We start from the raw sequence: 22,496 nt of genomic DNA on the forward strand, positions 1-22,496 counted from the left end.
AATTTCCGAAATGTTCTTTAACTCACTCTGGCTTTGATCAAAACAGAGAATAATTCCTGATGTTTGCAAAAGTACAGACTGTACTTTTTATTTTTACAAATGTATGTACATTTGATGTACAAATTATATACAAGTACTTCGAAAACGTCGTGTTTCCGCTTGTTTGCCCGAGTCTGCTCGTCCGGGTGGTCTGGTCGGTTTTGTCGCTCGCTTTACAGTGCAAGAATGCAGAAAGAGGGAGGAAATTCTTCTCCTTGTGCAAAGCAAAACGCTCAGGGTTGGCGCAGTCTCTAGCTTCCCGATCCAGTCACGGCCGCTAGAGGCGATGTGCAGTGCGCGATGCCCAGTCAGGTATATACTTGGACACAGATAAGGACCGTTCGTACGGAGGCCTAATTAAGGTAGTAACCCCGTCAGCCGTGATATCGAGCACGTGACACAACGCCGAGCACGAAAGGGAGCAGATGTAAACACCACGAGTGGCCGGAAGCATGGCCTTGCCGGGGACCTCTGCAGGCACGCAAATCTCACCCCCCCCCCCGGGGCCACACAGCCCGAACCCAGATTATCAGAAAGGGGGATTCCCAACACCGCCACGAGCCCGTCCTGACGTCACCTCCCCCGTCACGACCGTACCTAAAATCTCTCCACCTCGTTTGCTTAACAAATCACCTCCGACTGCTAACGTTCGGATTGCCCGGGCGAATGTGTGCTTTGCAGAGGTGCTGGAGGAAGAGCTGAAAAGCGGCGGAGCCGAGGGCGCCCTGGGGCAGAGAGCCGTGGCCGAGGGGCGGGCAGGCAGGCACAGGGGGTGGCCTGAATGCGGTCATCGCAAAGACAAATATCCGTGTGCTGCCGGATCTGGCTCTCTAACCGCACGCCGGCGCACCTGAATACATTTTAGGAGAGACTCGGGTTTCAGGTGCACCGCCTGTGACAGCTGACACGTTCCTCGTGTGTCTGAATTGTGAGTTGCTCAATTTACAAGAGGAAAAGCCGGGGAGAAGTGAAGGGGCAATAAAATAAAAGCAGGTGATTCCTTCAAGGTTTTGCAGTTGCCCATTTTATTGCGCGTCCCAGGTGTTTCTAGTCGCTATGCTCCGTCTCCTGCTAGCCGTGCACTAAGATAGCCGGCCTCTTGTGCCTCCAGCGTGAAACACGCTCCCTTCGAATTCCTCCAGGGGCGATGTAGTTTTACAACGCCCCCAAAAGGCACCGGGCAGGGGCTGCGCGTTGGAGCCGACACTCGCTGTCAGAGAGTGTAAGAGATTGGTCTCGGCGTCCCCGGGCCTCAGCGTGGTAGAGGCGAGCGCGGGTGCGGCCTTGATCCCATTCACAGCCAGTAAATCTGACCACCAGAGCGACTAGATTCTGACATCGGAGACACTCCTCCATCTATAATTCATGCCCATTGGGTGGATGGGACTGGTTAACTGTACCGAGGCCTTTGTGACCTTTAATTAAATGAAGAAGGAAATGTTCTCCGCACTCCTCTGCTAATCGGATACGATGACGACACCCGATTCCTAGGCTACATTCAAAGAACATCACCCACTTAACCAAATAATGCATCAAACCTAGACAATTAAGATCGGTTGCAGGAGCTCTCTTTATTGTAACTTATTTATACTAGATTGGGTTAAAGTATAAGGGAAGCAAGCTGCATGTTGTTATTATTATTGATATTATTAATAATAATAATAATGATGGCGGGGGCCTTAGGACCCGGGAGAACACTGAGTTAATAATTGCACCTGTTGCGAAGCCGGCGGGTGAGCTGCAGTGCAGACAGGAACAGCTCGCCTCCTCCGGCTTGACACTTGAAGAAATCGAAAGTCGCCGGCACCCCCGCGGTCCCTCATCGCCGGTACGAGAGCAGGTGACGCCCCGTGCACTGTCCTGCCCCCCCGATACCCGTGAAGGGAGAACTGCCCCCCCGCCTCGGGACCGGCTGTGGGAGCGGCTTACAGGTAAGTCGGGCTCTAGCGACGTCTTCATCAGCGCGCGATCGTGTCAGGGTCGGCTCCGCTTCCGCGCGTGTGCGCAGCTCCTTCCGCCCCACAGCCCCGGGGCTGAAGACAACCTGCTCCCAGTCAAGAAGTCGAGGACTCCGGCCGCCGGCCAACTTCTCCGAATTGCCGCTTTGCGGGGCTTCCGCCCGAAGGTGCGTGACTCCCTGTCCTGGGGTGGGGGGTATAACTGTATCCCACACGTAAGAGTGGTGAGCCGTGATACAGTCTGAGTGGTTCATGAAAACGAGTGTTTGTACTAAAACGCGAAGTGTTTCGGGTGGCCGGGTGGCCGCGGAGAGCTCCCGAGGTACCGGCGCCTCGGTTAAGTGGCGGCAGCAATGAGCTCGGCCGCCTCGACTCCAGGAAGAGAAATCTGGAACTGGGCGATCGCGGGGGTGACGCGTGGGTCTCGAGGCTCTCTCGAGCCCTTCGCGCTGGCTCGCGGCCGCGTGCTGTCCGCCGGGCGGGCAGGTTGAGCGAGGCCCCTGATATCCCGGCTCTTCCAGCGCCTTGGAAGCGATCGATCACATCGATCACGATCAGGTGGCGCTGGGAAAGTGAGGCGCAGCGCCTTGAACTCGTCGTCTTGGCACAGTAAAAACGCCGTAATTGATCATTCAACTCTTTGAGGCGTCTTATAATTTTGCTGCGCTCGGCGGGGGGGGGGGTTGTATTTTTAGCTTGCGCTTCGCTTTTTTTCTTTTTCTTCATTTAAAAACGAATTTCCTGTTCGTGCGCGGAGGCTAGTGCTGAGTGCTGACGCGAGCTGTGTGGCGTTATAAATGAGGTGTTTTCGTTAGAAGACGAACACCTTGCGGCGGCAGGCTGCCCCGGAGAGATCGACTGAATTCAGTGAACTGGATCTGAATGAAGATCCGCCAGCGACCGTGCGAGCTACTCGAATCTCCTGGAGCGCGTCTCCAGCCTCTCGGAATGTAGTTCAGCGAACAGGAGTCGAGAAGCAACTCGACCTGTGCCCCCCCCCTCCAGAAATAAACAGACGCTCAAACACCCTGTCCCTTAAGACAAACAAACACCCGAAGGGCTGTAGAAGATCCCATACAGCCCGCGGAAGAATGTGATTCACGTTTCGGATCCGACCCTTGTCAGCGCACGACATCGGAGCCGAATTTCTTTACTTTGAAAACCCACCAGAAGCGCCCGGTTCGGGTCGCGAGGTGCAGCGGCTACACCCTGGATGCGTGTCCCGGACGTATCCGGTTTGATTGTGTTATCTGCACGTCAGCAAAAGGCCGAAGGTGTTGTTTCGGGCTGATATCCCAGCAGGCAGAAAGGTATTCACGGCGCGATCCCACTTTGTAGAGGAATTCGTGTGGGTGAAGTGGTGTAACTGAGGGTATCTGCTTGTGTTTCTGAGAAAAGACGGAGGTTTGTTTGTTTGTTTGTTTGTGTGTGTGTGGGGGGGTTCGAGGCCCATGTATTATCCGTCGTTTTTCGAGCGCTGCGGCTCCTTTGTATCCCGTGGAAGTCCCTGGGACTGAAGTTAAATGTTTTCGTGGTCTCCTTTTCGATGAAGCAGTTCGGACCCGGGGCCAGGAGCGGGCGGGCACGCCTCCGGAAACGCGCTGAGTGACGGCTGGCGGCCGCTCGCTGTCAGGTCACAGAGCGGGCCCGGTCGTTTGTCCCTGAAGCGCCGCGGAGGCGCTTCGTCGGGACTGTTGTGTCGGCTGACCTCGCGGCCGTGGCCACGCGCCGGGCCGCACGCGGCGCTTGGGCAGCACCTGCCGGCGGGGCCGCTCGGAAGCTCGTGCTCCGCCGGCGTTTTCAACCCTTTGCCAGCCCGCTCCGCCCTCTGCTGTTGAATCGGTCTGTTGGTTCGATAGGGCAGAAGAAGAGGGAGAATAGAAATAATTCTAGTTCTGGGAAATTAGGGGGATGCGCATGTAAAACTACCAACAGGAGCCACCTCTTTTTACGTTAAGGGTGGTGGGAGTGTGGTACAAGCTGCCCAACCATGTCGTTCAAGCCTGTACACTGGCATCTTTCAAGAAATGGCTTGGTGAGATTCTCCAATTAGGACTGGACTGGACTCCAATTAGGACTGGAGGCATTACTTTACACAGAGGGTGGTGGGAGTGTGGAACAAGCTCCCCAGTCGTGCTGTGTATTAACATTTGCTCCCGCAGTCCGGAATGAAGAGGGTTCTTCAGTTACATTTTATTTGATTGAAAAGCCTGAGAAACTAAACAGAACAGTGCTGTTTACTGTCAGCAAAGCACACACCTGTAGCTGGGTCACATGCCCATGTCTTCCCAAAGCAACAGGGCAGCCAGGGAGACAGCGTGTCTTTAACTGCCCCAGGGGAGAGCCTCTGGAGCCGGCTGTGGATTGGCTGGTGTGCGGAACGCCAGCTAACCAGGTGGGAAAACAACATCCCCTTGCGATCTGTGTGAGCAGAGCTTTGTTTTTCCAGGATTTCCGGCGCGTTACTTATTAAACAGGGACAGTGACGGGGAAAGTGCTGAGAAACTGGTCTCTGTTGTTGTGTGCTCTGGTGTGGGCAGAGACAGGAAAGGCATGAATGGCCCTGCAGGAACTATGCTAGTGCTGGGGCACAGGCTCAGCAGAGAGTACAGGCTCGGCAGAGAGCGCCCTGCCTGTACTGCGCTGGGGCACAGGCTCAGCAGAGAGCGCCCCGCCTGTACTGCGCTGGGGTACAGGCTCAGCAGAGAGCGCCCCGCCTGTACTGCGCTGGGGTACAGGCTCGGCAGAGAGCGCCCCGCCTGTACTGCGCTGGGGCACAGGCTCGGCAGAGAGCGCCCTGCCTGTACTGCGCTGGGGCACAGGCTCGGCAGAGAGCGCCCTGCCTGTACTGCGCTGGGGCACAGGCTCGGCAGAGAGCGCCCTGCCTGTACTGCGCTGGGGCACAGGCTCGGCAGAGAGCGCCCTGCCTGTACTGCGCTGGGGCACAGGCTCGGCAGAGAGCGCCCTGCCTGTACTGCGCTGGGGCACAGGCTCGGCAGAGAGCGCCCTGCAGGAACTGCCCTGGGGCACAGGCTCGGCAGAGAGCGCCCCGCCTGTACTGCGCTGGGGCACAGGCTCGGCAGAGAGCGCCCCGCCTGTACTGCGCTGGGGCACAGGCTTGGCAGAGAGTACAGGCTCGATAATTGAATAATAATAACAATCGTTAGAATAAAAATATGCCGCAGTGTGTGGATACAGTGTGTTTTTGCTGCAGCAGCTACTGATGGGACAGGCTGAAACTGAGTGTTGATCCTAAGAATATAAATGTGTCAATTGAGAAGAACAGTTAACAGTCTGGCCAGATAGACTCCAGCTCCCCAGCAACCCTGAATGGGATAAAGTGGTTGATAGTTAAGGGTGGGTGGGAAGATGTGGGAATTCTGCAGCCTGTGTTATCTGCTCTTGCTCCTGGTATCTCTGTTGTTATTAATCTGGTTATTAATTTCCTTCCTCCCAGCCTCACGCTAGGAGACCGTATTCTTCGGTCCAGTCCGGTCCAGTGTGGTTCCTCTCCGCGACGCAGCTACCAGGGATGAGGCTGTTTCTACGGCGACGCACCTCCCTTCTGAAGCTGGCTGTACTGGGGGGGGCCATCTTCCTCATCACCCTGGTCATTCTGTACCGGGACGTGGGAGGCGGGACTTCCTCCCAGGAGCCCTGGCTGAGGGAGCTGGCCGAAAGGAAGGAGCGGATGATTGACATGATGATGGGCGCCGTCAACAACCTGCGCGACTCCATTCCGCGGTTCCAGATCCGCGCCCCCCAGCCGGAGGAGGAGCGCACGGCCCGCCCTGGGGAGGCCGAGCGCTGCGCTCCCGGGTTCTACAGCCAGGCCGAGCTGAAGCCTGTTCTGCCACGTCCGCCGCAGGACCCTAGCGCCCTGGGGGCCGATGGGAAGGCCTTCCAGATGCAGGGGCTCTCCAAAGAAGAGGAGAAGGAGAAGGAGGAGGGCATGCAGAGACACTGCTTCAACCAGTTCGCCAGCGATCGCATCTCACTGCATCGCAGCCTGGGGGAGGACACGAGGCCACTGGAGTGAGTGCAAATTCTGCTCTCTGACCCTCTCTGCTGAGTCTGTCCTCCAGCACCGGCGCAGTTCCTGCAGGGCGCTCTCTGCCGAGCCTGTGCCCCAGCCCAGTACAGGCGGGGCGCTCTCTGCCGAGCCTGTGCCCCAGCGCAGTACAGGCAGGGCGCTCTCTGCCGAGCCTGTGCCCCAGCGCTAGTATAGTTCCTCTAGGGCATTCATATTTCTGCCCACACCAGAGCACACAACAACAGAGACCAGTTTCTCAGCACTTTCCCCGTCACTGTCCCTGTTTAATAAGTAACGCGCCGGACATCCTGGAAAAACAAAGCTCTGCTCACACAGATCGCAAGGGGATGACGTTTTCCCACCCGGTTAGCCGGCGTTCCCCACACCAGCCCTACCACAGCCGGGTATGTGAACCAGACAGCTGCACCTGAGGGTGTGTGCTTTAGCTTTCTGATCCTATTCAGCATATTCCTGTTGATTTTTCAGGCTGTAGATTAAAATAAAATGTAAATTGATAACAAGATGGCATGGTGGCGCAGGGGTCAGCATTGCTGCCTCACAGTGCTGGGGCTCTGGGTTCAATTCCAGACCTGGGGTGCTGTCTGTGTGGAGTTTGCATGTTCTCCCTGAGTTCACATGGGTTTCCTCCAGTTGCTCCAGTTTCTGCCCACAGTGCAAAAGACCTGTTGTTGGGAAAACTGGTCCTGGTGTGAGTGTGTATCTGTGTGTGTGAGATGGACTGGTGTCCAGGCTGTACCCTGCCTTGTGCCTGCTGCTTGCTGGGATAGGCTCCGGCTCCCCCCTGACCCTGAACTGGACAAAGCAGTCTAGAGAGTGGATGTGTGGACAACCGAGTCCATTGACCTCCCTGGTTGTTTAAAGAAAGAGGTCGCCATCAATGCCCTTCATGCTGCTGCTGCTGCTCGACTGTGCCCGCCCCTCCATAACCCGGCGTCTCCTCCCGGCAGGTGTGTGGAGCGCAAGTTCCGCCGCTGCCCGCCGCTGCCCAGCACCAGCGTGATCATCGTGTTCCACAACGAGGCCTGGTCCACCCTGCTGCGCACCGTCTACAGCGTCCTGCACAGCTCTCCCGCCGCGCTGCTGAAGGAGGTCATCCTGGTGGACGACGCCAGCACCGCAGGTCAGCTTCCCATCGCGCCGCCGCCCGCTGGGTGCTCCCGACTCCCGACGGCCGGAGTCGGCGTGCAGATTCGTGTGAGCCCGCAGCCTAGACTCCAGAGGCTTACCATTAATGAGCGTCAAGTATTCCACCGACACCTGCCAGCTTAGAATTGCGCAACCGATGGCGGCATGCAAGTGGCTGCCTGTCGCCGTCTGCGTTTCTCAAGGCTGAGCTGGGAGTGAGTCAGCTCGGCACGAGAGCTTAGCTCTGCGCCGGGGCTGGTCCGCGGCGGACCACGGGAATCGCGGAGCAGCGTGGCGGAGAGATCCTGCAGGAGGCGGAGGGTCCGCCGCGCCCGATCTCGCTGTCGGAAACAGCAGGCAGACCCTGGGGTCGCCCCCTCTTGCTGACCCTTGATTGGCTTGAGCTCAGGGTGGCTTTCCAGTCTAGGATTTCCAGTAACGGGGTGTGGGGTGGGGTGGGGGAACCCCTGAGCTCCTGAACCCCTATCAGCAGTCAGTGGAACCTGGTGAACGGGAGACCCCCGGGGTTCAGACTTGCTTGAGGCAGATGGAGGGACAGGGGACCGGGAGGAACTGGCTGCACTCTGCTCTTGGGACATTTTTAATGAGGTCCTGTGTGCAATAAGGCGAGCAAACAGCGCAGGATATTACCTCTAATGAGGAAAAGGAGTGACTGTGTGATAGTATTATTAGTTTAATATGTTTTATGATCGAGTTATCGGTAGCCCTTTAATCATGGATGGAAACACTGCTTCTGTTGGTGTGTTGAAGATCCGCTCCACGTGCACGGCTGGTCACTGCGAACGCCTGGGATATTTAACCCCTGAGTGTCTGCGCTCTGCTCTCCGAGGCCCGCTCACCAGCGAGCTGTGAGAGGCGAGTGTCCAGTGGGCTGCGTTCATTTCCTTGGCTGACAGGAGTGACTGTGTGATAGTATTATTAGTTTAATATGTTTAATATGTTTTATGATCTCTAAAAACTGGGACCATTGCACGGAGGCTTTTACCTGGATCAGGCATGAATCGACCGAAATGAACTTGGGGTGGATCCTAGCTTCAGAGGCAGCGGATCACACTGGATCATGTCAAAGACCTGCTGGATTTCTGGATGTGAATGGAATGGAATGGAGCTTGACTTGGATACTGGAAGAGTCACTTCACATCTGCACAGAATACTGCCTGCCTGCTGTATAACCCAATCAAAACCAGGTGTCTGTACTCCCATCAAGACTTCCTCTTTGTGCAACAAAAAGCCGTAAGGCCAGTTAGCTTGTTCCAGACTCCCACAACCCTTTGTGTAAAGTCCTGCGCGCGCCCCCCCCCCCCTCCCCGTTCTCTTTTTCCATAAGGGACTGTGAGTAATAGGTAGTGATGATGGCTCTATATTTAGTTTTTCCAACATTTTCTTACTTCCTGCATTGCTCTGTGAACATATCACTACGTTGGGACGGTATAAGTCGTCTTCCTTCCTCCTTGATGCGTTTGTGCTCCCAAGCCTTCTAGGAATTTCCTGTGGGCATCGGCATGTGCAAGCCTATGATCTGTTTCAAGACCCGACTTATAGGACCATCCGAGCTGGTCCAGGCAAGGAGAATACTGAGGAAGCGCTGCATTATGAATGAGAGTTGCTAGAGGTGTAAAGAGGGATGTCTACAGCTGGGCGGGGAGTAAGTGAGATGGAATAAGTAAAGAGGGTAAAGGTCTACGTCATGGTGTGTGGTGTGTGTGTGTGTGTGTGTGGTTTTAGTGTGTATGCTCAGAGCACGGAGAGTATGAATTCACCGGCTGATCTAAATCAGTCATGACCAAATTATTTTTAATTTTCCAATGTGACATAGGCTTTCTCTTTCCACTGACATATGTTCTATTCGTATCTATAGCCATTGCTGTGATGAGTGCAGTGAGTACGGGGGAGGTACTACTGCTTTCAACTGCTGAACTGGTGGGCAGAGCCAGATGGCATGGAAGTGATTATCGGTAGTGTATACAGTACATATAGTTTGTATGCATATATCTGAATCAGTGATTCCCAATTTGTCCAACTTGTCCAGTTTTATATGTGTTCTCATAGTAAAATAGTTGTGTATTAGTGTTGCTAGTTTCATTAAAAGTATTCGTGCAGACTTGTGTGCAGAAATACTCCTAACTGTACTAACAGAGAGCTCTCTTTCCTGTTTATTGGTTGGAAGTAAGAGAGTTGAATCGGTGTGAAACAGAAGTTTGTACAGTTTTTTAAATTCATACATTTTTTAAATTTGGAGAGTTGAATTGTCTTTATCCTTTTGTTGTTGTTGTTGTTGAATTTTTCAGTTGAAAAGATTGTATATATTGTTTTTCCTCAGTATCATCTCTCTGGACCAGAGATAACGTAATGTATGCAAACTTACAACCACAGCTGTGTTTCTTCAGAAGCGTGTTTGGCGTGTTTGTGTAGATTTCCCACTGTCACTTATTCAGTTCTTAGTTTCTCACGTTGTGGTCAGATGAGTCTCCGCAGGGAGGGAGTATCAGGTCTGATCCAGCAGAGTTTGACATGTTTGGACTTAAAAGCAGAAGCCAGGTTTAGAAATAGTGCAAGCAGAGAGCTGCATCAGCAGGCGTAGGCTGCAAGGAACCAGTAGAGGTTTATTCCAGGCTGAAATGAGAAGAAAGGAAACACAATGTTTCGGCTGTGGAGCCTTCTTTGGGTGTGACAAAATGTTGTGTTTCATTTCTTCTGTTTTCAGCATGGAATAAACCTTTACTTGCTTAGAAATGGTCCCTTACAGTGTGAGAGGGTTTGTGCATCAATAAGATATCTTCAGGAGCACAAAGACATAAATCCACAGTGTTTTAGTTCACTTTCCTGGTCCTTAAAAGCATTTGAAAGTGCGTGTGTGGCTCAGAGCTGAGATCGTGATATTAGTTTCTTGAAATTATCCGGCTGTTCTGCCGGATTTTAATCACGTTGTTTCTGCTCTTTTCTACAGTACTTTAAATGCCCAAGCGCTGTGCAGGTGGGGAGAGACCCACCGCCCCAGCTGGGCTAGTACTGGGGACTGGGCTGATGTGTCTGGAGTTCCTACTGATCGCTCAGTTTTAACCCTTCCAGATCACCTGAAGAGCCAGCTGGAGGATTACGTGAAGCAGCTGGGGATCGTGCACGTGGTGCGGCAGCTGGAGAGGAAGGGGTTAATCACGGCCAGGCTGCTGGGGGCGCAGCGGGCCACGGGCGAGGTGCTCACCTTCCTGGATGCCCACTGTGAGTCAGAAATGAATACCTCTCTCCGGCAGGGAATGGAATAGTCCATCTGCTCTGGGGCTTGAACTGTACTAATGCACAGGGCACTACCAAAATGTCTATGGGGGGTGCATTTATTCATTCATCCAGTTTCTATCAGCATCTACCAATTAAAGTTTGTGGGGAAGCTGGAGCCTATCCCAGAAAGCAACAGGCGCAAGGCAGGGTACACCCTGGACAGGATACCAGTGCATTGCAGGACACACACACACACACACACACACACACACCAGGGGAAAGTTTTCCAGAAGTCATTTCACCTACAAGCATGTCTTTGGACTGTGGGAGGAAACCAGAGCACCTGGAAAAAAACATGCAAAGACGTGTAGAACCTGCAAACTCCACACAGATAGCACCCCCTGAAATTGAACCCAGGGCCCCAGTGTCATGAGTCAGCAATGTGCTGTTTGGAGCTATATGTTATAATTCATTTATTGAGGATACAATCTCTAATTAATTCTTAAGATTTTTTTTAAAGCATCATACTAGAAATGCTGTAGGATGGGCAGAAACAGTTGGCGTATGGTTTAATCTGCTGGACTGGATCTCCAATCACAGCGACACTGGTGGGCAAATCTGCAGCAGGGCATGTACTGTATGATGCAGGTCTTGGAAGGCCACAGCCTAGTAGGTCTGATGATCTAATGGAGCTCTTCAGTAGTCATCACGGTGATGGTTTGCATTTATATAGTGATTTTCATCCTTAGGAACCTCAAAGTGCTTCATATTTCCCTTCAGGATCAATAAAGTCTTCTCTCTATAAATATGATTGACCCATTTCATGCACCAGTGAATTGCAGCCCTGCTTGAATGACACACTGCACAGCAGATTGGGGGGTAGGAGAGAGATGCACTGTGCTGAGCTGCTCCTGATAAATCGATGACTAGATCAAACAGCTCTGTTTAGGAGCTCTGATGGAACAAAACCCTGCAGATACCCCAGGACTGGAGTTGTCCACCCCTGTCTGACCCTGAAAGGGTCCCCAAGGCTAGGCTAGGCTGTGTGTTTTTGGTGGCTAGAGTTTTGCTGGAGTCTCAACCTGCCCTGCACAACGTACTGTGCAAGAAATCCTAAAATAATCCAGGAGGGTGTGATGTCAGTGCACGTAGCTGTCAAAGCTGCTCCCCGAGATCAAACTGTTTTAACACCCACAGGCAGGAAGTGAAAGTGCAGGGAGGGGTGTGAACCCACTCGTGAGTCCTGCAGGGACGTGGGAAAGTGAGGCCCCCCCCTGGTGTGGCGGTGTGCCCCGCTTGTGACAACCCCCCCCCCCCGCTGTCCCGCAGGCGAGTGTTTCCACGGCTGGCTGGAGCCGCTGCTGGCGCGGATCGCCGAGGAGCCCACGGCCGTGGTGAGCCCCGACATCACCACCATCGACCTCAACACCTTCCAGTTCGGCAAGCCCTCCCCCAGCACCCGGGCCCACAACCGGGGCAACTTCGACTGGAGCCTGGGCTTCGGCTGGGAGGCCATCCCCGAGCACGAGCGGAGGCGGCGCAAGGACGAGACCTACCCCGTCAAGTGAGAGAGCCTCCACTCCTCTGCTGTTATCCACCATTCCCCAGCCCTCACTGTGACCTACCAGCATTCAAGCTCCCCCTGCTGTGACCCCGCCATCTCCCCCTGCTGTGAACCCTCAATCCCCCCGCCACCTCCCCCTGCTGTGACCCCGCCATCTCCCCTTGCTGTGAACCCTCAATCCCCCCTCAATCTTCCCCTCCTGTGACCCCTCAATTCCCCCGCCATCACCCCCTGCTGTGACCCCGCCATCACCCCCTGCTGTGACCCCGCCATCACCCCCTGCTGTGACCCCGCCTCTCCCCCTGCTGTGACCCCTCAATCCCCCCGCCATCTCCCCCTGCTGTGACCCCGCCATCTCCCCTTGCTGTGACCCCTCAGCCTCCCTTCTGTGACCCCGCCATCCCCCCCTCAGTCTCCCTTCTGTGACCCCGCCATCCCCCTGCTGTATCTCTTCAGTCTCCCTGCTGTGACCCTCAGTCTCCCGGCTGGAGGGTTAATTACATTGCCGGATGAGATGTTTGAACAGCTAGCATGTTTCCCTAACTTTATCAGTGTGTCAGAGCAGTAATATATTTCAGTTCCCAGGGCTTTATTGGCATGACCCATGAATTACAGTGGCACCAAAGAGGATTAAATTAATATAACATTTACAGTACAAACATATTACAAGACATTTATGGACAATAAGGGCTATAAAACACATACAGCCTTATTGAGAGAGAGAGAGACTCTCTCTCCGTTCCTCAAGCTGTGACAAGAGATCCCTGTCTATTGAGTTTCTTCCACAGTAGGAGTGGAAGCTGTTCGGATTCTGGCAAGAGTGGGAATTCTGGGATTTAGATGCATATACTCTCCCAAATTCTGCAACGGCCACAGGACTGAAAACAGCCATCAGTAAGGCCAGTCAAGCTACTGATTGGTTCAATTGACAGTTCAGGTACGGTATCTCTGCAGGACCAGGAGTGTGGATGTGGTCATGTTTGCAGTGGGCTGGTGTGAAACCATGATCACAGGGCTGAGGTCTGTTGTCAGCTGTAGAGCAGGGAGACTGGGCTGTGCCCATGGGGTGCTGGGAGGAGATGTCACCTCTTTGTCCGGGTGTGTTCGCAGGACCCCCACCTTCGCCGGCGGACTCTTCTCCATCTCCAAGTCCTACTTTGAGCACATCGGCACCTATGACGAGCAGATGGAGATTTGGGGTGGGGAGAATGTGGAGATGTCCTTCAGGGTGAGTGCTTGCGGTTGTCACAGTGTACAAACCCAGTTTCTCCAGTTAGTTTGCCATATCGACATTCTTTCTTCCCCGATTGAACAGCTTCAGTAGCAGTTCTGTATCACAGGTGGTGCCGTGAGTCTGCCAATGGACATAGTTGCTTCATTCCCTAGACGACATTTAAGAGAGGGAGTCTGCAGAAATCTGCTGGTCTAGGGGTATCAAGAGTATCATAAGAGATGTGTACTAGCCCCAGAGAATGTAGTTCTCAAGAGCACTGTCTGGTCATTATTAGATTAAATGCTGTTCGGGTACAGGTGCTAGAAAGAGGACTAGACACACTGAACCCCCCAGGACCAGGACTGGACACCCTGCAGACACACTGAACCCCCCAGGACCGGGACTGGACACCCTGCAGACACACTGACCCCCCAGGACCGGGACTGGACACCCTGCAGACACACTGACCCCCCAGGACCAGGACTGGACACCCTGCAGACACACTGACCCCCCCCAGGACCAGGACTGGACACCCTGCAGACACACTGACCCCCCCCAGGACCAGGACTGGACACCCTGCAGACACACTGAACCCCCAGGACTGGACACCCTGCAGACACACTGAACCCCCCAGGACCAGGACTGGACACCCTGCAGACACACTGACCTCCCAGGACCAGGACTGGACACCCTGCAGACACACTGAACCCCCCAGGACCGGGACTGGACACCCTGCAGACACACTGACCTCCCAGGACCGGGACTGGACACCCTGCAGACACACTGACCCCCCAGGACCGGGACTGGACACCCTGCAGACACACTGAACCCCCCAGGACCAGGACTGGACACCCTGCAGACACACTGACCCCCCCAGGACCAGGACTGGACACCCTGCAGACACACTGACCCCCCCCAGGACCAGGACTGGACACCCCGCAGACACACTGAACCCCCAGGACTGGACACCCTGCAGACACACTGAACCCCCCAGGACCAGGACTGGACACCCTGCAGACACACTGACCCCCCCCAGGACCAGGACTGGACACCCTGCAGACACACTGAACCCCCAGGACTGGACACCCTGCAGACACACTGAACCCCCCAGGACCAGGACTGGACACCCTGCAGACACACTGAACCCCCCAGGACCGGGACTGGACACCCTGCAGACACACTGACCCTCCCAGGACCAGGACTGGACACCCTGCAGACACACTGAACCCCCAGGACCAGGACTGGACACCCTGCAGACACACTGAACCCCCAGGACCAGGACTGGACACCCTGCAGACACACTGAACCCCCAGGACCAGGACTGGACACCCTGCAGACACACTGAACCCCCCAGGACCAGGACTGGACACCCTGCAGACACACTGAACCCCCCAGGACCGGGACTGGACACCCTGCAGACACACTGAACCCCCCAGGACCGGGACTGGACACCCTGCAGACACACTGACCCCCCAGGACCGGGACTGGACACCCTGCAGACACACTGACCCCCCAGGACTGGGACTGGACACCCTGCAGACACACTGACCCCCCAGGACCGGGACTGGACACCCTGCAGACACACTGACCCCCCCAGGACCAGGACTGGACACACTGACCCCCCCAGGACCAGGACTGGACACCCTGCAGGCACACTGACCCCCCCCAGGACTGGACACCCTGCAGACACACTGAACCCCCCAGGACCGGGACTGGACACCCTGCAGACACACTGAACCCCCCAGGACCGGGACTGGACACCCTGCAGACACACTGACCCCCCAGGACCGGGACTGGACACCCTGCAGACACACTGACCCCCCCAGGACCGGGACTGGACACACTGACCCCCCCAGGACCAGGACTGGACACCCTGCAGGCACACTGACCCCCCCCAGGACTGGACACCCTGCAGGCACACTGACCCCCCCCAGGACTGGACACCCTGCAGACACACTGACCCCCCCCAGGACTGGACACCCTGCAGACACACTGAACCCCCCAGGACCAGGACTGGACACCCCGCAGGCACACTGACCCCCCCCAGGACTGGACACCCTGCAGACACACTGACCCCCCCAGGCCCAGGATGTAGCCCTCTGTGTTGTGGAGTTGAGGATGACCTGTGTCATGGTCCCCTGCTGTCTCGTCCGCTCCAGGTGTGGCAGTGTGGTGGCCAGCTTGAGATCATCCCGTGCTCTGTGGTGGGACACGTGTTTCGCACCAAGAGCCCGCACACCTTTCCCAAGGGCACGCAGGTCATCACGCGCAACCAGGTGAGGCTGGCCGAAGTCTGGATGGACGGCTACAAGGAGATCTTCTACCGTCGCAACCAGAACGCCGCCAAAATGGCCAAAGAGGTGAGCTGAGCCGCTTGGTCGCACAGGAGGCACCTACAAACCCTAAAGGTCCTATGAAAACATTTGACTGTTTTATTTGTATGACAACTAGTACAAATATCTTTTCTTGAATAAATATACGCTATGTAAAAAACACAGGCTCTCTGAAAAAAATCCAGCCATCCATTTCCTAACCACTTCATCCAGTTCAGGGTCGTGGGAGAGCTGGAGCCTATCCCAGCAAGCAGGGCAGGGTACACCCTGGACAGGATGCCAGTCCATTGCAGGGCACACAGAAAGACACGCACACTCACACCAGGGCCAGTTTTCCAGACGCCAGTAACGCTACCAGCAAGTATGAGGAGTGTGGGAGGAAACCCAAGTGAACACGGGAAGAACATACAAACTCCACACAGACAGGACCCCAGGTCTGGAATTAGACCCAGGGCCCCAGCAACCATGCTGACCACTGCACTACAGTGCTGCACTTGGAGAATACATTCTTAGGACCCACCTAGCCATAGAAACTGATACACCCCAGACAATGCTTCCTCCCAAGGACCTACGATGCAGTGGGGCCCAGGGCCTTCAATGCCCTCTCTCCGGCCCTGGGCTCATGCCCCTGCTAATCCAGGATGGGCACGTGACTTTGGCACCCCAGGCACTGGAGAAGTGCCGTGCTCTTCAGCAGGCCGGGTGTAACCGTCAGCCCTCTGCCTCTGCCTGTGCGTCTGCGTCAGGCCCTGCGCGGTGATCTCGCGCTCACTCCCTCTCCTCCTCTTCCGCCCCTGCAGCACGCCTTCGGCGACATCTCAGAGCGGCTGGAGCTGAGAGAGAGGCTGCAGTGCAAGAACTTCACCTGGTACCTGAACACGGTCTACCCCGAGGCCTTCGTCCCCGACCTCAGCCCAGCGCTGTTCGGAGCGGTAAGGCGCCTGGCGGAGGGCGAGGGGCAGGACGCCCAGGCCGCCTCCGAAACACTGCTGGCCAACTAATCAGAGAGTATTTCAGACAGGATGAGCTTCGCAGGTCTTTCAGGACCACAGGTGCCTAAAAGCGATACCCTGACCCCCCAGGACCGGGACTGGACACCCCGCAGACACACTGACCCCCCAGGACCGGGACTGGACACCCCGCAGACACACTGACCCCCCCAGGACCAGGACTGGACACCCCGCAGACACACTGACCCCCCAGGACCGGGACTGGACACCCTGCAGACACACTGACCCCCCCAGGACCGGGACTGGACACCCCGCAGACACACTGACCCCCCCAGGACCAGGACTGGACACCCCGCAGACACACTGACCCCCCCAGGACCAGGACTGGACACCCCGCAGACACACTGACCCCCCAGGACCAGACCTGGACAGCTCTTGGTCTACACATTTTACACTATGGCCCTTCCAGATCTTTCCAACATGGGGTTCTGCAGCAGCCAGAGCCTTAATTGTTCAGTTGCTGCAGCAGCAGAGTCAGTCTGGCGATGAGAGATGCGGTGGAGGAGCTCCTGCCCTGCACACTCTTGGGCTGGGTGTGTCCAGTCTCCGAGGGCTGCGGTCCTGCAGGGTTCACGCATACTCAGGGCTGGACGTGCTGGCCGTCTGTCCAGCAGTGACCCCCCCAGGTGCCGGGAGATGGGAGTGACTTGCCCGACCCTGCGAGTGGGCTTGTGCGTGAGGGTGCCAGGGTGCCAGTGTGCTTGTCTCCCCTGTGCAGGTGAAGAACTTGGGCACGGAGAGCTGTCTGGACGTGGGCGAGAACAACCAGGGTGGCAAACCTCTCATCATGTACACCTGCCATGGCATGGGCGGCAACCAGGTACTGCTGGACTCCTCCTCCTGCTCTGCTGGGTGGGGGGCCGACGCTGCCCGGGACAGCGGGCTCCAGGAGCTCAGGCTGCAGCAGTCAGGCGATGGGGCTCCTGATGCGAAGGGCAGTAGATTGTGGGCTGGGGGGTTACTTTGTTGGTGTGCAAACGTCGCACGGGCACGGTGGCATGCGGAGTGTCTATGAGGGCAGCTTTGCCAACAGAGGGGCCCGCTGGACCTGAGACCTGGGAGCGTAACTCTTCCAGAACATGTTGAGCAATTTCCACTCTGGAAGGACTGGGGGACACAATGGGAACCCAGCAGTAACAGCACAAACAGGAGGCCCCTTACACAGCGTAGTGTGGGGTGGTGGCACAGACTCCCCGTCTTTACACAGAGAGAAGTGGGGGTGACAGACTCCCCTTCTTTACACGGAGAGTGGGGGGGTGGCACAGACTCCCTGTCTTTACACAGAGAGTAGTGGAGGGTGGGGGCACGGGCTCTCTTTCTACCTGCTTGCAGCCACTCTGTGTGATCCTTTCGGTCACTGGTCCATTGGAATTCATGGCTCGTTAAAGGGGAATTGCAGTTCCAATTTCTCCGACCGGTCATTAAATCTCCTTAACAAACTAAATTAATTGACGCTATTGAAAGTTTTGTGAAAGCACTGTATGGTCCCATTTTGTCGCTAACCGTCGGTCTTGCCACTGGCGAGAGCGAGAGTTTGCACGTATTGCGCCAGAGCCGCCCTTCCTGCTCACTAGTCACTGTAGTGACTCATGTAAGGTGGCGTACGCCAGTACAGGACGTGCAGCAGAGATTTCAGTGCAGAAATGTTCCTCCGTGATCTGCATGCAGAGTTGACAAGTAGTATTTGTCTGTCAGGCCGCCTCGAAGCCAAAGGCAGTATTTCTGCTGGAGCGAGAGATGTATCCACAAAGGAACAAGTAATAGGTTTATTCCATGCTGAAAAAAACACCCCTCTGCACCCATTCTGACTTCACACCTCTTGATTGGCCTCTCTTTCTGTCCCCTGCTCCCGCCTCTCACTCCTCCTCCCTCCCAACCTTTGTTCTCCCGCTACTTTACCTTTGCCTACTGCCCTGTCTCTCTCACACCTGAAGAAGGCTCCACGGCCGAAACGTTGTGTTCTCTTTCTTCTTTTTTTCAGCAGGGAAAAAACCTATTACTTGTTCCTTTGCAGCCTACGCATGCTGACGCAGCTCCCTGACGTATCCACAAGCCTGCTTGTTCACGACGTCACAGGGCCGCAGCACCTGCCTCGTTCTGAATTGTAGCACGTGGCGCTCGCTGCTCGTACCCGGACATGGTCTATTTTGTGATGTAAATTGGAGGTTTTACCCGTTGCTGCGTACATCTTGCTCTCACCGTGGCTTGAAATGCGCTCGGCAGCGCCGGTTCTTTCTGACCCTGAAGCTGGACCGTGTCTGCGGTCCCCTGGGGGCCTCTCTGTGACCCCTGTCCTCTTGCTGTCCTGCAGTACTTCGAGTACACCTCCCACAAGGAGCTGCGCCACAACATCGGCAGGCAGCTGTGCGTGCACGGCGCGGGGGGGCCCGTGCGGGTCGAGGAGTGCCAGCTGAAGGGGCGCGGCACCAGCGTGGCGCCTGAGCAGCTCTGGGTGCTCACCCCGGTAAGGAGCACCTCGCTTCACGGGAGCACGGGGGAGCCCCTCCTCCCGCTGGGAGCCCCGGAATAGGTTACGGATCGGGCCTGGTTCTGGGTGGCCGTTCCAGCTCAGCCCTTCATGGATCCTGCAGACACACTGACCCCCCCAGGACCAGGACTGGACACCCTGCAGACACACTGACCCCCCCAGGACCAGGACTGGACACCCTGCAGACACACTGACCCCCCCAGGACCAGGACTGGACACCCTGCAGATACACTGACCCCCCAGGACCAGGACTGGACACCCTGCAGACACACTGACCCCCCCAGGACCAGGACCGGACACCCTGCAGACACACTGCCCCCCCCAGGACCAGGGCTGGACACCCTGCAGACACACTGCCCCCCCCAGGACCAGGACCGGACACCCTGCAGACACACTGCCCCCCCCTCCAGTTTGTAAAAAAAAATATTTTTACAAAGGTTCGTAAGCGATGTTAAGAGCTCAGAAAGATGAGTAGAGATCTTACTCAGTTCTGATCAGGCTGGGTTTATAATGGGACTCTCTCTTTTCTAACAGTGCTGATTGATACTGTACCAGTGAGACAGAGGGTTTCGCTGGCTGTGTCCATAATTACTAGACCAGTGCGTTAAGAGGGGGTGCAGGGGTGCGGAGCAGGGGTGCAGGGGTGTGAGGGTCGCAGGGGTGCAGGGGTGCAGGGGTGTGAGGGTCGCAGGGGTGCAGGGGTGTGAGGGTCGCAGGGGAGCAGGGGTGACAGGAGTGCAGAGTAGGGGTGCAGGGGAGAAGGGGTGCAGAGCAGGGGTGCAGGGGAGTCAGGGGTGCAGGGGAGTCAGGGGTGCAGGAGTGCGGAGCAGGGGTGCAGGGGGGAAGGGGTGTCAGAGGTGAAGGGGAGTGCAGTTTCGCAGTGTCGTTCTGGATGAGTGAGTGACGTCTGGGTGTCCCCCCGCAGGACAAGTTTATCAGAAACCCCGCCTCTGGCCTGTGCCTGACCCTCCTGAACAGCCAGCCCAGCCTGGGCCAGTGTGACCCCAGCCAGCCCAGCCAGCGGTGGGCCTTCAGCTGATGAGCCGTCTCCACGCACGCCCCCCGCTCCTGCGCCTCCCCCCCGCCCCCCCGTCTCCGGGGCACCTCCCGGAGGGGCGACCGGGCTCGAGCGGACGGGCTGGCATCGCCACGTCTCCCTATCCTCCGCCGTTCAAACAGAGGCGCACGGGCGCTGAACTGATGGCTTGATCTCCTGCAACAGCAGTGAACGCCGAGCAGACCCTGGGATAGCGGGATCAACGCTGGAAAGGGAGGCGCAGGCCCATGAGGATCCTGTCCACGCGGGCTTGAAAGGGAGACCCCGAGGGCCGACCTCCCCCTTTCCTTTTCTACCTCGTGCCTTGATTCTAGTCTGTTTTCTACACCCCAGACAAATTTCTGTCAAGCAATAATAAGAGTTTTAGATGGTTTTTGTGTGAGAATCAGTCTTCATTCTGGTGTCCTCTGCAGTAAATTGATTGCCGGGATTTGATGGCTGATGTCTTCATGTGCGGTTTTTGAAGCCACGCGCAGAAGACGCAGAGATGCTCGGCCTCCTCTCTCTCGCAGACTCCGGAGGGAACCAGCAGGAGGCTTGAGATGACACAGCTCAATGGAGGCACCTGCTGGTCAGGACAAGGAATTGTGCCCTGGGAACCATGTACAGTACATTGATCCTATGTCAAGAACAGGCTACCTCTCTTTAAAACGGGTGACCAGCCCTGCTGCTGTTGAGCCACAGTCCAGGAGGCCTTTAGGATGGCCGTTGTGTGACCCATTTTTACAGACAGGGATTACAGATGCGATTTAATCTTTTTGAATGAGGTAATGAGTTCAGTTAGGTCAGGAACAGACTGCTGTGGTTGTCGGGACCTACAACCTACTACGATTTCACGGCTGCAGACACTGATGGTTTAATGGTGAAGTATAACTCCTGCTGGCCTGGGCCCCTGCGTTCGAATAATAAAAGCTACAAGGGGCTAACCTGCTCCTGACCTCATTTCAAATAAATGGCACAGACTGATTTCAAACACAGGGCTAGTACGGTCATCTGTTTCTCGTGGGCAAGGGGCTGTGCACTAGGCCGGGCGGGGTCTGTTGAGTGGGATGGGGCGATCGAAGCCGATGGCCTGAGGGCGGTTCAATCTGTTGTGGTTTCCTGCTGTTGCCCAGTGGATACACGTGATCTTACCTGTTTGGGAGAAAGAGGAAAAACTGTTGGAGGCCTTCTTGTTGGCACCCTAGGTCCCTCTTCCCCAGACTGACTGGTCTGGGGTTCTCCTGCACCAGCGTTACTGGAGTTATTCTGCCTCCACTTTATAGTAGGGGTCTCCAGCCCTGGCCCTGGTTAGCCCCTGCCTCGTCACTCCAGGGGTCTCCAGCTGGTCCTGGAGAGACCCAATCCCGTCTAGTTCTGATACCTGCTGGCTCCTTGCTGGAAGCAGAAGTTGTCAGTGTATATTCACCTCTTGTGGAAAATCTTACCTAGCCAAACAAGAAATAAGCACAGATAAGTGGGAAAATCAGAATTGTGCCCCCTGTGGGGCTGGAAGACCGCCTGCTCAATTAGGCCAAACGTCTATCAAAGTGAAACTCTTGCTGGAAGGTGGCTCGTAGTGAACATCCTGCTGCATCATAAAGAAAGAGCTTGTGGAGCAGGAGCCTGAAGTCTGTGTTGTGCAGATGCTTTAATCTGAGGTGCTGTGGATCAGGGCCCAGGGCTCAGATCGTATCAGAACTCTGGGTTTAAATCCAGGCTGGAGCATTGCTGGGGTACCTTGGGGTGTGGCATTTACCTATTGCCCAGTACCATGTGACTATCCACAGATCTACCCTTTGAAAGAAAATTAAGTTAATTAACAATCATCTTTTTTTTTTCAGGTAGAGCAGAATGGCAGCTGGTTTTAACCTCAGTTACTCTCTTAATTACTTAACTGAACAAGCAAGTAACTTGTTGGAGAGTTGTCTGGGTCTTGATAACTATAGAAATTGCTTCATTTTCTCATGAGCACTCTGTTATAATTGTTTTAAATGTAATACTTCTAGCCCAGTGTTGAAGTGTATTGCGTTCAGGGGTCCTATTCCTGGCACAAACAGATTGGTTTTTATTTCAGTTGATCCTAATTACCTGAAGCCTCAATTGGACTTGCATGTTGCCTGATGGGAACTTTTTCTGTGCCATTGAATGTTTGGAATTTTGTGAAATGCAGAAGCGAGAAGTCAGACCATAGCCAACATCATTAAAAGCTGGAAACAGTCGAACAGTTCAAATCAAGGCTACTAAATCAATAATGTTATAACTCTTGGGAAAAGAGCTGGATTATAATACCCAGGATTGGAGGATGGGGAAACACTGTTCTAATTATTAAATGAATGCTTTGAGTTATCAAGGGTAAAGGATCCAACCACCCATTTCTAAAAGATTCTTCTAATGCAGGGTGATGGGAGAAAACATAGCATCTCCCAGCAAGCAATG

The 22,496-nt window shown here is 55.3% G+C and overlaps 1 protein-coding gene across 4 annotated transcripts; it reads left to right on the top strand.

Moving 5' to 3' along the window:
• Nucleotides 1-1,690: 1,690 nt before the first annotated feature.
• On the top strand, nucleotides 1,691-21,055 carry LOC102698746 (polypeptide N-acetylgalactosaminyltransferase 6-like). Of its 4 annotated transcripts, XM_069187332.1 has the most exons (12): nucleotides 1,985-2,164; nucleotides 4,292-4,392; nucleotides 5,455-6,032; nucleotides 6,999-7,171; nucleotides 10,267-10,416; nucleotides 11,743-11,977; nucleotides 13,088-13,205; nucleotides 15,350-15,550; nucleotides 16,324-16,455; nucleotides 17,252-17,353; nucleotides 18,845-18,997; nucleotides 19,947-21,055. In XM_069187332.1, exons 3-12 carry the CDS (start codon nucleotides 5,530-5,532, stop codon nucleotides 20,058-20,060), a joined length of 1,881 nt encoding a protein of 626 aa, XP_069043433.1. In that variant the 5' UTR covers nucleotides 1,985-2,164; nucleotides 4,292-4,392; nucleotides 5,455-5,529; the 3' UTR covers nucleotides 20,061-21,055. The 4 variants fall into 4 exon arrangements, with proteins under 4 accessions (XP_015199941.1, XP_069043433.1, XP_006629506.1 ...); XM_015344455.2 differs by lacking the exons at nucleotides 1,985-2,164; nucleotides 4,292-4,392 and adding an exon at nucleotides 1,691-1,970; XM_006629443.3 differs by lacking the exon at nucleotides 4,292-4,392.
• The last annotated feature ends 1,441 nt before the right edge of the window (nucleotides 21,056-22,496 follow it).

The sequence above is a fragment of the Lepisosteus oculatus genome, chromosome 1, assembly GCF_040954835.1.
Source record: "Lepisosteus oculatus isolate fLepOcu1 chromosome 1, fLepOcu1.hap2, whole genome shotgun sequence".
Taxonomy (NCBI): Eukaryota; Metazoa; Chordata; class Actinopteri; order Semionotiformes; family Lepisosteidae; genus Lepisosteus; species Lepisosteus oculatus.

Excerpts from the sequence above, each read along its gene's own strand:
- LOC102698746 (XM_015344455.2), top strand. The coding sequence starts at position 5,530 with ATGAGGCTGTTTCTACGGCGACGCACCTCCCTTCTGAAGCTGGCTGTA. Across the intron at positions 6,033-6,998 it reads GAGGACACGAGGCCACTGGA|GTGTGTGGAGCGCAAGTTCC; the intron begins GTGAGTGCAAAT and ends TCCTCCCGGCAG. Across the intron at positions 7,172-10,266 it reads GGACGACGCCAGCACCGCAG|ATCACCTGAAGAGCCAGCTG; the intron begins GTCAGCTTCCCA and ends TAACCCTTCCAG.